The sequence below is a fragment of the Python bivittatus genome, unplaced genomic scaffold (assembly GCF_059951505.1).
Source record: "Python bivittatus isolate LINGU-HERP-01145 unplaced genomic scaffold, Pbiv_v1 ctg000700_np1212, whole genome shotgun sequence".
In the NCBI taxonomy this organism is placed as follows: Eukaryota; Metazoa; Chordata; class Lepidosauria; order Squamata; family Pythonidae; genus Python; species Python bivittatus.
In genome coordinates, this window is record NW_028277098.1 from 59935733 (window position 1) to 59950124 (window position 14392).

Consider the following 14392-nt stretch of genomic DNA (forward strand, 5'->3'; position numbering starts at 1 on the left):
TGAAAGATTGCATCCAGGGCAAACAGTGTGTTGGGAGAAGTGGGAAATGTTGTAAAAGGCCCCTTGAGAATCAGAGGCAGCCTTTTCTCTGCCCTGCTGACAGCTTGGCTTACTTGATCTTAGCTGAAAGGCCGAGAAGCTAGGCTCACAGATTTCATTCATTCATTTCATCTTCAATAGCTTCACATCAGTAGAGTTTCATGGCAGTTTAGAAATTAGTAAAAAATACCCGTAACAGATAAAACTTGTTCACAGTAAATATAAATAAAATAACCAGTAACTAATCTTTTGTTATCATTATCATAATTCATTGTTGTACTGAATTATGAATTCAACAGTGAATTGTGATAGTGATAACAAAAGATAAAACAACTCATGACAAATAAAATTATATCAATCAATAGATCAGTATAAGTAACTGAAAGTGAAATAAATTAATGATGGTGGAACATTCAATGAAATGCACTTTGAAAAAGTCCTGTCTTCTCTAGCTTTTGCAATATTAGAAAGAATGGAGCAAGTTTTAATTATGAGGGGAGTGGATTCCAAGATTGGAGCAGCAACTGAGAAATGATGTCTCCCCCCGCCCGCCACCCCGGCACCATTCTCCTTACTTCACAAAAGTGAAGTATGACCAAAAGTTTTTCCAGGAAGAATTTAGTGGATTGGCTGATTCAGGTAGAAGGTGGCCCTGTAAGTTCCTTTGGGGTAAGCCATATCAGGCTTTATAGGTCAAAACCAGCACTTACAATTGTACTCAGAAACCTATTAATGACTAAGATAGGCCTAAAGCATAGCTATAATGTGGGTATTGACGAGTAATGTCTGCCAGTAATCGGGCTGCTGCAATTTGCACCAATTGCAGTTTCTGGATGCTCTTCAAAGGTAGCTCCATGTAAAGTGCTTTGCAGTAGTCCAGTTGAGAAGTGATAAGGGCATGAGTCACTGTTGAGAGATCCTTATCTCTTAGTGGGATGGCACTGACCCTGAGGAGTAGGCCTCCAGGGTTTCAGATAGGTCTTTTCCTGACTTACTTGTAGATTCTGGATATTGCTGTTGGGATCTTCAACATGTTCTGTTCCATAGAAGCTAAGGCCATAATAAATGAAGAAAAAATGTTCCACTTTCCCATCTTCCACTCATCACAAGAACAAACATAATTTCTGAGATATAAGAATACCAAAGTAAAAGGAGGCAAATCTTTTATTGAAAATATTAGAAAATTTTTGGAGACCACACAACTAATGAACCTTTACCAAACATTTTTAATATAGTAAGATCAAAAACCATTTATTTATATAACCAGAGGCCTAGGCGATAGTGTCAAAAGACCATGGAGTACACGCTGAAATAGGTGGAAGTAATGGGAATATTTAATATTTAATAGGAAAGGAGTAATAGTAATCATGAAATAATGCAAAACTAGTAACTGGTTATTTGTAATACAACTTTTAGCACGTATTTAGAAACAAGCAAAACCATATGGTAAGTTGATCATTTGTTTTCCTCCCTAAAAGAAAGCTTAAATATGACCAAACCCGTAAGATTCTTCTGATATTTAAAATGGTCTTTTTGCAAATAGGAGTTCTTATTTATTTAGTTCATTTTTAATAGCTGCAAGTAGTGGGTAATTGCCTTTCTTGCAGAAAGTACCTGAAAAATCATCTAGATCAAGTGTCCAAACCATAACACCTCCCAAATTGTTGTCCTTCGCATACCGGACCTAAAGGAGAGAGAAAGGAATGAAATAAAATCCCAAACACAATATCTACTCTGCAACAAGTATGAGCTTACAGGAACTTTTTATCTCACAAACCACACATAGAAGTGTGTCAGTCTTCACTATGTCTCAAATCTGTAAAAGGGCTTACTGTTCCCCAAATTTGGACTTGTTTGCATGTCAGCTGCTTAGAAGATCAAGAAGTAGCATTTTGACAGATACACTATTCAAATGGCTCCTACGTGGCTCCTACATGGTACCATTTTCAGGTATTTTTAGTAAAGAAAGGATATGTTTTGAATGTGCAAATGGGGCTGTGCAGTGCTTCAGCTTGGAAGGCAAAAAGGTGCTTAGGAGTGTTCAAGGGTGCTTGCATAACACCAGTCTGCAATGCCTTAAAGTATCTGGGTCTTTTCCTAAGATTGTATGAGTGCCCTCTGTAGCAGCAGAGCAATTCTAGGAAAGGACATGTTAAGACATCGTAGACAAGTGCCACGTGCACGCCCACATGCACTCTGAAGCACCTTTTTGCCTCTGAAGCACCTTTGTGCTACAGCACTGCACAACTCTAGTAATATTCATTTTAATGCTTTGCAATTTTGCATTTGTAAACCACTCTGTGATTCTCCAATTATGACAGGTTTATAAAATAAATCAGTAGAAGTGAGCATTGGTGCAGTACATTTTCATTCAAGATTTACAACATAAGTTACACTGTGAATGGCCTCATCGTGTTATAGCAGATAATAATACCATGAAAATTCCTGCTTTCGTTGTACCCAAAATGATTTTGCTAGGATTTTTATAAATCACTTTTTCTATTTTTTGATGTTGGCATTCTGGCAAGGTACAGAATAAAGGCTAGGTTTATATATGTCTTAGTAATACAAGATAAATTGTCTAATGGCCACATCACCAGTTTGAAAACTGGACTATTTCACATTTTGAGTATTGTGCCCTGATGAAATAGAAAATTGGATTGAATTCATATTAATAATCATCTTTTTTAAACTCACTCCCAGAGCTGTAGTTCTGACACCACTGGCTAATATGACCTATATGGGGATCTGGGGATTTCCAACAATTACAATGAATAAAGTCACCTTGTGTGAGATGGACAGCTAAATAAATAAATAAATAAATAGGTGTCTGTCTGTTTATCTGTCTGTCTGAAGGGGGTATAGCCTTCTGAATAAAATTGCCCTAATGCACAGCAGTGAGATTTCTTCTACAATATTTTTATCTTCTTTTTTTTAATAAATGGAGTAATTTTTACCTTGTTGCATACCATTTGTATAACCACCATTGGTATATCATATTACTTAATGAATAAGTAACAAATAATCATTCTGCAATACTTGCCTTAGCCTGAACACTTGTCTCATCTTCATATCCCACCCACTGGTTCCCTTTATAGGAATAGGGGACTTCTTGTTCTTCAATCTTTTCTTTCTTGGCATCGTGATTAAAACTACAGATCTGTCAGTAATAAATTAGAAAGCATAAATATGTGATGTCAGTAGATTGTCTTGCTCTTTTTCCAAGTTAGAGAGGATTGTTATGTTACTACATTTTGTCTTGAGCATCTTTTTTACCTCCTTATTTTTATCACATTGGCAAAGGCTTTGGGTTGCTGATGGAGATACAATGGGTCGATCATTTGTAGATCTGGGAAATTTGATATATTACCTGTTCACAATGGGAGATGTGCTCCCTTTTTATTCAACTTGTAATGAGTGGGTGTTACCACTGACACAGTTGTCACAAGCTCAAGTGACCTCAAATGACTTAGACACTGTTTACCAATTTCAGATGGTTCATCATAATCATATGCAGCTTTTTCTGGATAAGAAAGACTGTCAGCATGACTGTGCTCAGCCAACTGGATCACTGTCATTTTTTTAATGCGTGAGGCAGCATTTAAAAGTAGTTTGGAAGCTTCAATTAGTACAGAATTCTGTACTAATTCTGATTAATCTATGTAATTGTAATCATTTTATAATATTTTTGAAATAGTTAATTTGGCTGCCAATCTATTACCAATCTCAGTTTAATTATACACTTTCTTCTAATGTCCTAAATAGCTTAGGCCCTAAATATCTGAAAAAGTCTCATTCCATACCAATCACCCTGCATATTAAAATAGAGGAGGACCATTTTTATATTCCATCCATAGGAGATGTACATTACGGATGTACAGAAGCAAGGACCTTATCTGAGGAAGTACCCTTGCTTTAATTGTTCAGATTTTATCGATGCTACCTTGAGAATATCTATTCATTCTCTAATTATCAATGAATCAATCAGTGTTAGCAGATGAAGGCAATGGAATACGGTTCCCAAAACTAGCACATCCCCTAAAATAGCCCACAGTTGGAAGGAAATGAGTGTGCCTTAGCACATGGACACCATGTGCAAAAGAACTCTTAGAATGAATTTGCAGATCCAGTCTTTCCTGATATTTTCAAGAGCTGTCTTTCTAGCAGCCAGATGGCTCAAGTGTTTTTTGGAACTCCAGTCGGCTGTTTTCTTCTTGCATCCTAAAGCACAATATTCTTGCTTCCTAAACTCTATGTAGCCTGATACCTGATTTTTTTCCTTCTTTTGATCTAACTATAGATGAGGATTTCTTCTTCATGTATTGTCTTAATGCAACAGATTAAGAGAATTATCAAGCCACCCTCTCCTCCTCTTTTAATATCTGCCTCCTTTAATGTTCCTTTTCTGTGCTTCCTTTAATTTGGAAGCAGTTCTCAAACTTTTCTCTTTGAACACAGTGTCTTTTTCTCCATAACAGTTTCCTTTCTCAGAGGAGGTCAGGGTTCAAATCACAATGGAAAACTACGCAAATATAAATGGTGCCTTGCTGCAGATGTCCATCCTCAGCATGGGAGAGATTATGAGAAGGAGGACAACCATAATGCCAGGGTTAAATACAGTACTGTGCACTATAAACCTGCCAGATTCCTGTTGCTTCTTCACATGAATAAAAATAGAGTTAGGTGTATGTATGTACTATATGTATGTGTGTGCATGTGTGTGTGTACGTATGTAGGATATTGACTCAAGGATAAAACTGTAAAGGCATAAAATCTGGTCTCCCCATTGCCAATCCTCTGTTTCAAGTCACTGCGGTCATTTGACTTCCCTTCCAGGTTATAGACGACAAAGCATAACAGATTTTACACATCTTGAAGTGATCTATAAATAATGTTGGATTAAGGGAGAAAATACTGCTTTAAACACTAGTAGAGCTAAGGAGAACCTAAGCTTGTCTCATTCATGGATTGAGATGATGCTTGTCTCATTCAGGGAATAAGATGAAGGCAAGATCAAGGGGACACAGCAGAAAAAGGATGTTGCCATGATATCATGCTTAGGTGCAAGTAGGAAAAGTCCTAAAATTGCTTACCTCATAATATGCCAGTATTCCTGCTAATTTTGTGAATGTGCCAGGTAACCCAGGGCCAGAGGCAGGAGCCCCAACCCCAGTCTGTGCAGAAGAAAGAGTGAAAGTCTGCCCATAGGTAGGAATTCCCATGATGATTTTCCTATCAGGGGCACCTTTGGTCTTCAAATATCTGATAGCATAGTCCTGGAAAAGAAGAGATTGATTATTCACTATGTGCTTTAGACAGTATCAGCCGCATGAGGTAGACCAGATCCAAAAATCAACTCCATAGGAAAACTAGGACTATACAGGTAATCCTCATTTAGTGACCACAATTGGGACTGGCAACTTGGTCATTAAGCAAAAAGGTCACTAAGTGAAACTGTGATTGTGCTTATGATCTTCCTTCAGCTTTCCTTTGCTTTACAGACCTGAGAAGGTTGTAATTGTGAGGATTGGTTGCAAAGTTACTTTTTCATCACCATCGTAATTGTGAATGGTCGCTGAACAAGGCAGTCACTAAACAAGGACTACCTGTACTTTATTGGTAGCCTATAATAATAAAACCTTGCAAGTCTGTTATGGTTCTGCTGCCCTCCCTCTTATACCCCAGGGATGGGCTAGCCTGAACCTCTTCTTAATATTATCTCTATTCCCAGACTTGAGGAATGCTTTTGTCTTCTTTGTTTACATCACAATATTTGCTTCAAGGCTACCCCTCTGGGTCTCTACAGACAGGTACTTCATACGGGTTAGTTCTGTTGTATTGCGCGATTACTATTACATTATTTATATTACCAAATACTTGTTATGGATGGTACATGATAATTAAGTGCTCTCAATGTTCTAACCTGTGCTGAAATAAATATGAAGGGAGCAAGTTTTATTCCAAATTTGAAATGAACATGCAGGATTTCTCTACATTTCAGATTTCATCACTGATCTAGTAATAATTTCCAGAATCAGATACTGGCATCAATATGCTATCCTAACCTAAATTTCTATATTCAAACTATGATTAATTACATTGTTTAATGTTTTTTAATAACTCCGCCCCAAAATAGTTTATTCCATCCCATTTTTGCGTTCATTTGTGATTTTTAAAAAATCTCCATGTGAAGATCCACATTTTATATGTATTTTTTTATGTTCAAAGCTTGGTGAGTATCTTGAATATGCATTATGTATTCAATATATGTATATTTTCTCCTAATATATAAATGTTTGCAAGCAATCTCTATGCAAAATGCCTTTTCCATATGTTTAGATGGTCATCTTTCTCCAGGACTGGCGGTTCATCTTTCCTAAGCAGTTGTAGTACCACTTATGATATCGCTGGAAGGATGGCAATGTGACAAGAAGAGGCTGATTGTGTGAGGGTGTTTTTCTAGTTTTTAAGGGTAGAAATGGAAGTAGGAAACATCTGGGAGAGAAACTTCAATTTCCATCCTTAAATAGCCTCATCTCCAACTTAAACAGCCCCAGATAACATGATTACAGTCTATGCAGGCTGTTATAGTTTCTTAATGGGTGGAACTAAGACCACTTTGCTTCCTAGTGGCCTTGACCTTCCATTTACACAGTAAGAAAAATGTAAAATAAGAGAACTACAGTGTAAAATCTGTAATTACATAGAACATTACATAGGATGACATAGTGATAGCATGTCTCCTCTTCCAGATACAGCAAAGAAGATGTAGCATATGAACTGGAGACACAGCATATCAGTTAGAGTTGAGAACTTTAAAAAATTGGGAAGTGTGATCTCTAAAGACTGAATGTTTATGTGAATGTCCTAGCTCAGGCATATACTTGAAATGTGGGGCTACAGTTCTCATCATTCTTCATACAAATGAAATTCTTCATACAAATGTCATGCTGGGTAAAGCTGGTAGAACTTGGAATTGAACAACAACCCCAATCTTTACCTGTCCTTACAATGCACCATTGGGATAACAATGGAAAGATGAATTACTTCCCAGCCAAACAAAAGCTTGTAGATAACTTAGGCAGCATGCTTTGGAATTCCTACCCATAATCATTTGTCAATCTGCTTAATGGGATTGGGGTTGCAGGTGTGGGGCTGAATCTGTTTGTGTTGCCTTTAATTTCATTGGGTAAAGAAGCATGAGAGCTGGATTTCAGGATATCTAGATCAGTACAATGATTAGACTAGCCATTGTATCATTAGAGTCAAGGTCAATTGTAACATTTCAAAGATATTTGAAAAAGTTCATAGCTAGAGAACTTACAACGTTGTAAGAGGATGCAGATCCTTTGTCAGCTTTGTTCTTCCTAAGGGGGCTGACATGGCCGGTATAGGGGTGACTATGATCTTGCCAATAACCATGAAAATCAAGGGACAGGACATTAAGGAAATCCACAAATCTACAGGAAAAAATAAATAATAATTCAATACACTTTAGGCAATGACTATATTTTTATTTGGTATCCGTAAAGGTACTGAAACAAAAAAGAGCCATTATCTCACATCAGAATTCCAGTAGGAAATCTGAGTGTACTACACTTAACCTTTATGAGTACAAGTAGAGATGAGATCACACATTTCTGGAATTTGAATTCTTAATTAAACATAATTAAACTTAATTAAAACCTTAACATCAAGGACTTTAAAAGAGAAGATTGTGCAAGTAATGTAAATAAACTGTTTTTTTCTCTCACTGCATATCTTGAAATGGTTTTGAACATTTATTTTGGTTTGTTTCATTTATTAAAAAAAGTCCTCTTTACGGTGATAAAACAAATTCATCAAAGGCTTTTAAACTAGGCAAGTATGAAAATAAGAAATTGAAGTGTTCATTCAGGATAGCTGACTAGTGTACATTCATATTTGTATGTATTTTAATGGTCATGATGATAAGAGTACTTGCCTAGAAATATTTGGGATATCAAAGCCATTATCAATAGCTTCTCTTCCACCTGCTACTGCCACACTCAGTATGAGGCTTTGCTTCTTTGGATTCCTCTTGACCTCATTGTGAAATGCTATATTTAGATCCTAAATGACATTAACAGGCATTATTGTGATTTAATAAATGGTAAAAAGATTTAATTTGCAAGTTCTTGAGCTATATAGAAAAGCAGCAGCAGTCTGTAATTTGGCAACTATTTACAGCTTTTTCATCACCTTTCCTAATAATCTCTTTACTCCAAGGGGCTATGTTGTCCAATATTAGGAACATCTCTGGAAAATCTGTTCATGCTGTTATTTAAATCTTGCAAAGGAATTAGGTTTGGGATGTCAGCAAGATTTCACAATTGTTTTGATATTCACAGCACTATGTTCCATCCATGTGAGATTGCTTGGTGATCAGTCTGGCCAAAGGTTGCCCTCACAGCCTGTCTGCAGATCCCTTTCCCAGTGCATCAAAGCATAGATGAATCCTGGAACTACTAAACTCCACAGGAAAAGAAGAACACAGCTTGAAAATTGTTTGCTTCTTTCCCCTTCCCTACACAATTCTTCTAGATGCCTACAGAGCATAAATTCTTTGGAAGCTAGAGGATGATCACTTGAGCTCTAAAGTATTATATGTGAGGGTGGGGGGAAATACAACTGAATTAAAATTTGAGGGAATGGATTCCTTGGATGTAATATCATGTACAGACTGTCCACTGGGAAAGGAGTAGCACTTTGAAATGTTTGCAGATTTGAATGATGCAGGAAATGTGGTGAGTTTCTGAAGAAAACCTATATCATCTGTATGAGGAAAAAAGACACCAGAAGGTGGAGAGAGAAGCATTAGAGGAAACTGGCATCATAAGGATAATCTGTACATTTGCATAAATGAGGCATTCTTCTGGTGAAATAAAATGGCTGTACAAATCTCTGGTATGCATAGGGTAGGGGAAAGTCACATCCTGACACTATTTACAATTTATAATACTTTGATGTACCTGAACCAGGTTAACCAAATGCCTTCTATCATTCTGGCTTGGCCCGTTCCAAGCAACATCAAGGCCATCAAAATTATTGTGCCGAAGAAAGCTTATCACAGACCTCGCAAATTCCGAGCGTGTGTGAGGAGAGGTATTTATTTTCCGGAAGCTATTACAAATGGGAGAGAGAAAATCAGATTTAAGAAAGACAACTTGTTAAAGGAATATAATTGAAACATTTTAACCAGATGTGTATCAGGCCCTCTAATAGCGAGCATAGTATTCCAGTAGTAATGGAAACGCAACTACATTCAGAGCAAATTGTACTCTCAATCTGGCTTTTTTTTTTTTTTACTGAACAATAACATCTCTACCTGTTCTAAACTGAACTTTAACTTGTCAGTTCCCTTCCAGTCCACTATTGCATCCAAAAACCACTCAAATCTTCCATAATATCTTTGGTATTAATGGAAAAAGAATTTAAAAGCTAAGCATCATCAACATCATTAAAAAGTGCCAAGGGACCTGATTTCTAAAAACCTAAAATTCTAAAAACCCAGAATTCAGTAGACTTTGCCTGTCTATTGAATTCTGCACAGGTACAAAAGATCTGTAATGTTCTCTCTCCCCTTTTCATCTCCTGACTAGCATTGTATAGCTGTAGAATAGGGGTAACCTGCTACACAGCACAAAATGGCCTCAGTTCAGAATTACCCTTTGCAGATAATTCAATAGAGGTAAAACTCAATGTTAATTTATTTCAGCCAGAAACTTTTGTTAGATTGAGTATAAATTCTCAGAGGTGCAGTTCCAGCACATTTAGATACCATTTTGGGGAAGGCTTCTCTACATCTGAACAGGGTAGAGACTAGGGGAATGAGGAAGAACAGGTATAGGTTAAGATTTTCCATATGTTGCATTTATCATAGCTCACTGTGAGAAGAAACTAAATAACAACCAGACTATTCATTAAAGTACAAATATAGTTTGCCATTGTATATGCACATGGTTTTTCAATGGCAGTTATAAGACACCTGACCAGAGCTGAAACTGGTGCACAAGAAGGAACTAACTCTTTCTCCTTATGCTGCAGTTATCATGAGAATCTCATTTGAAATAGCAACTGCCTCAGAAGGTCAACAATTCAGTCACATCTGATTTGGGGCTCAAATAAATAAATTGATAGTTCTACACTTACGGTTCAGAGCCTGAGTGATATCCACCAACAGACAGAAGAATCTTCAGTTTGGGATTCCTGAAGAAAGTAAATGTAAAGTCAATATAATAATCCATAGTTTCATTTCTGGCCCTCTTCCACTTCATAACTATTAAATTCAAAGCAAAAAAATAAAGGTATACAATATTTTGCCTATAGTGCCAATGATCTTTTGGACAGACATCTGCTAGATTGCCTAGTCATTTGACTTTATTATGATTATTTTAAAGTTAAACAATAAAATAAACGGGAAGTGGCATCTGCAGTGCAAAGCACTGATTCTTCTATCATCTCTATTTACAAGTATGCTTCTACACTCAACAAAGAGGGGTGTTGTTAGAAAAGACAGCAGTACTTGTAGCCTATTGCTTTACTTGGAACTGCCCACTTGCTCAGAAAAAAAAAAGACAAAAGAACGGTGTGGATGTGAGAACATTCCTGTAGGCTCAAAGGGATGGAAAAGGAAAATAAACCTCGTTGCCTTCTGGCAAATAGGTACTTTATGATTAGCCATGTTCACCATGGCAGTCATTTTGTGCTATCACCCATGAAATACTTTCAAAATTCCAGATGCTGGCTTACATCTTTACTTTACATCTTTACATCTACCTTTGATCTAAGATTACCTAACAGCACCACTAGGAGCAAATTTTGAATTTTATGAATAGTGTGGGTGAAAAAATAAATGCTCATCCTGTCACACACTTCAGTGCAACTTATGCAGCTTTGACGTTATGCAAAGAAGAGATTCTGACATTGGTCAAGACATTCAGACACTCAGTCCTAAAAAGCAGAATTAGTGCACTTGATTTTATATTTCTCATTATATCTCAATACATTTGTGTTACTATTTGTAATAAAACTTTAAGTTAAAAAAAACAGGAGGGAAGAGTTAAGCAGAACTTGTCTGGATATCCTTCAGTTCTTCTTGATTCAGCTTGATGCACAATTATTTCATTAACCACTAAAAAAAAAAAAAGATTCTATATGATATAATTTGTGCCTCAAGCTCTTCTCAGCTCCAGAAGTTTATTCATTAAGAGAGAACTTTCTTTGTTTCCACAAAAACCTTCCTTCTCAATGTTACTGATTCTATTAAACTGTAAAAACTAAGATGGCTTTTGATGCAGAAGTTGCCATGGGATTTTATAAGTAGTAGAAGATGCATAAAATGAAGAGCTGCATTACAAATATTTAACATTTATTGTAATAATACAAGAATATTTGTAATTTGTGCTCTGCATATCGTAGATATACAGTATCTATTAAAAATGCAATTCATTGTCCAGTAATCCATCCAGTGATTTACAGTTCCCCCTCTCATTTTTAAATTAAACCCAAGGGTAGACTTCCTGAGGGAACTTAACTCATTGTGCTTTTTTAAGATGAGGAAATGTGATAGTCAAAAAGACTTTCCAGTGATAGAAAGATGTGTAACAGAAAAAAAAAAGAAAAAAAAACACCCAACATAAATTGGGGATGGCAATCAGGATTAGAAAAGTGCTGGGCAGGGTTAAGCAGTTGAACCAATTCATGGAAGAAGTCAAACTTTTTCCTCGGTCATAATTCTTACAACATCTGTTTCCCTTGCCTCCAAGTAGTTACAGCATCAGGAAGGAAGCTTTTTCTTCCTGATATTAATAACAGTGTGAAGAGAGGATACATCAGGATCAAGATGGAGGAAAAAGACTGACCTCTTCCATGACCACTCTTGCCCTGATGCCAATGGCTTCTCCCAGCAGCTGCTATTCTGTTGGAAATGTTGATGTGAGGTTAAACCACATATTTAATGTCTCTCGGTTTAAAAAAAGCCTCACCTCAACAACTGTCTTATGAATTGAGCACTTCCCATCTCAATGTTAGCAGCTGCTGTGGATATTGGCATCTTTTGGTGCTCCAGATATTGATAAGCCTCCCTTCTGTACCTACCTAGTTTTAAGTTCCCTGAGATTTTCATAGGTACTCTCATCGTTCCATTCATAGGTGGTGATTTGATTGCCTGATATATTAGCAAAAGCATAAATGAGGTGGGTACAAAGACCTGGCTCAATGTCATCAGTGACAAAGCGCCCTGGGGCTTCCCTGTACTGGGACCAGCTGGTGAAGTAACAAACCAGGTTAAAGGCAGAAACTGTTATAAAGAGAAAGAAAATAAAGTAAGTTGTACATCTTAAACAAAAGGCATGAAATATTCACACAGTCTATAGAATGTAGACATTAAGATCAGGTCTCTTATGTTTGGACACTTGCCCTGAGTTGAAGGTGACAGGGCTATCATTTTCATACACTTCCTTGAGATAATTCCAAGCACATTATAAATAAATGATGAAATATTTTTCTATTAACTTTACACTGGTTATGAATTGTAAACAGGAATGAGCAAACAGTCATACAGGTAGTTTCACTTAACAATGGTAATTGGGACTGGAATTTCCATTGCTAAGTGAAGCAGTCATAAAGCGCAGCATCATGTGACCATGCCACTTTGTGATGGAAATTCCGGCATTTCTGGTTGCCGTCATTAAGCGAGGACATCATGTGGTTGCCATTTGTGACCTCCTGCCGATTTCCCCATTGACTTTGCTTGTAGGAAGCTGGCAAAGAAAGTTGCAAATGGCAATCATGTGACTGCTGGACACTGCTAAGTCATATTGCGAGCTAGGCGCTGAGCATCCAGATTGCAATCACATGACCATGGGGGTGCTGTGACCAACGTAAGTATGAGGGCTGGTCATAAGTACCACTCATTCAGCCCCGTTGTAAGTTTGAATGGCTGCTGAACAAGTGGTCGTTAAGCAAGGATCACCTATATTCCTGGGTACTGATTTGGCAGGCATATGCAAGCCAGTACAATTTGTCTCAACGATACACTTTGTGCAGCAAAAGTGATGTTATTCATTTTGTTGGGGAGCAGAGGCGACATTATTTGCTTTGTTGAGTTACTTTATATTGTTCCAGTTGTCTCCCAGAAGCCTATGCCAGTTGTCATCTGTAGGTGGAGCAACACAAAATGAAGTGATGTGTTGCTTCACCTTTCTCTTTGGAAACAGGAGTCTTATTTCACCATTTCACACAGAAATGTGTCACATGAAGCATCATTCAAACAAAGCCCTTCTCTAAAGTGGTCCTCAAATTATTTGTTCAGCTGTGCTATGTAGCAGCCAAATAGCAGTTTCTATTAACATATTTTGGTTTTGCTTTTTCTTTCTTCATTATGTTTGAAAGGGGAAAGTGAGAGTTTCTCATTCAAATAAAGTTTGAGAGAAGACATTTTAAATTTAGAATTACTTGAAATGCCTCCCCCCCCCCATCTCTGCAGGAAATACAGACATACCATTTTGAAGAAATATCAGTGCAGCAATGCCTAATGCAAAACAAACAAGAAAGAAAGAGAAAATTAAGTTCCAGCAAAAACAAATGATCATAATGCTTAATTTACACCTTCCATGGTCAAAGGGAAGTTCTTAACCAATAAAAGCACTTGAAATTAGCTGAATCATCTTAAACTAGCCACTAAGAGATTTCACATTTCCTAAGCTAGACAGTCTCATGGGATTTTTCCACCCAGGGTAACAAATTTTCCTTTAGCAACTTTAAAGTATATCATCATTGATGTTCAAAAGATTATTTCATCTAATCCATATCATCTAATTCATATCATGAGCAGGAAACTGTAGTGTCACCTGAACTGCCAGTCCAAATCACAGAAATTCTGCATATCAGACCATAATTTAAAGGATAAGACCAGAAACTTACCAAGCCACATCGATATCTGACCCATCCTGGTTCCAAGCGTGCAACTGCACCACAGCAGAAATGTTGCTCCCTTTACAAAATGATATTTACATTGTTCTCCTAACCTAATTTATAGTCACTCAACAGACTTGTAGTCTCTTTCAGGAAGGATTGCTTCTCTGTTCCCAGAATGATTATTGTGCAATTGCTGTTATGTTGCAATCGCTGTTGTGGAGTTACGATTTGTTTATCTGCCTAAATGGAAAGACACAGCAGAACAAGCTTCAAGACTTTATACATCTCTCCCAGCTCCAAGTCCATGTCAGCCTCATCCTTGATCTCTCTTTTTATTTTAAACTTTATTTATATTATTTCTGTCCAGTAAGTAACTCTGATAAAAATTACAGATGCTATTAAGGTCATCTGAAAA

At 37.0% G+C, this 14392-nt stretch overlaps 1 protein-coding gene across 1 annotated transcript; it reads right to left on the reverse strand.

Moving 5' to 3' along the window:
* Positions 1–1196: 1196 nt before the first annotated feature.
* On the reverse strand, positions 1197–14142 carry LOC103062376 (chitinase-3-like protein 1). Its single transcript, XM_007426399.3, has 10 exons — positions 13984–14142; positions 13562–13591; positions 12157–12358; positions 10210–10266; positions 9030–9180; positions 8003–8130; positions 7364–7499; positions 5133–5315; positions 3083–3199; positions 1197–1723 (listed from the first exon to the last, which is right to left on the reverse strand). The coding sequence occupies exons 1-10, from the start codon at positions 14006–14008 to the stop codon at positions 1589–1591; spliced, it is 1164 nt and encodes a 387-aa protein (XP_007426461.1). The 5' UTR covers positions 14009–14142; the 3' UTR covers positions 1197–1588.
* Positions 14143–14392: the final 250 nt, after the last annotated feature.

Bases quoted from the DNA above. Each gene is read 5' to 3' on its own strand.
- LOC103062376 (XM_007426399.3), bottom strand. From the start codon at position 14,008: ATGGGTCAGATATCGATGTGGCTTG. The intron at 13,592-13,983 runs GTAAGTTTCTGG...GTTTTGCATTAG, and splicing joins TCAGATATCGATGTGGCTTG to GCATTGCTGCACTGATATTT. The intron at 10,267-12,156 runs GTAGGTACAGAA...TACTTTCTTCAG, and splicing joins CTCAGGGAACTTAAAACTAG to GAATCCCAAACTGAAGATTC.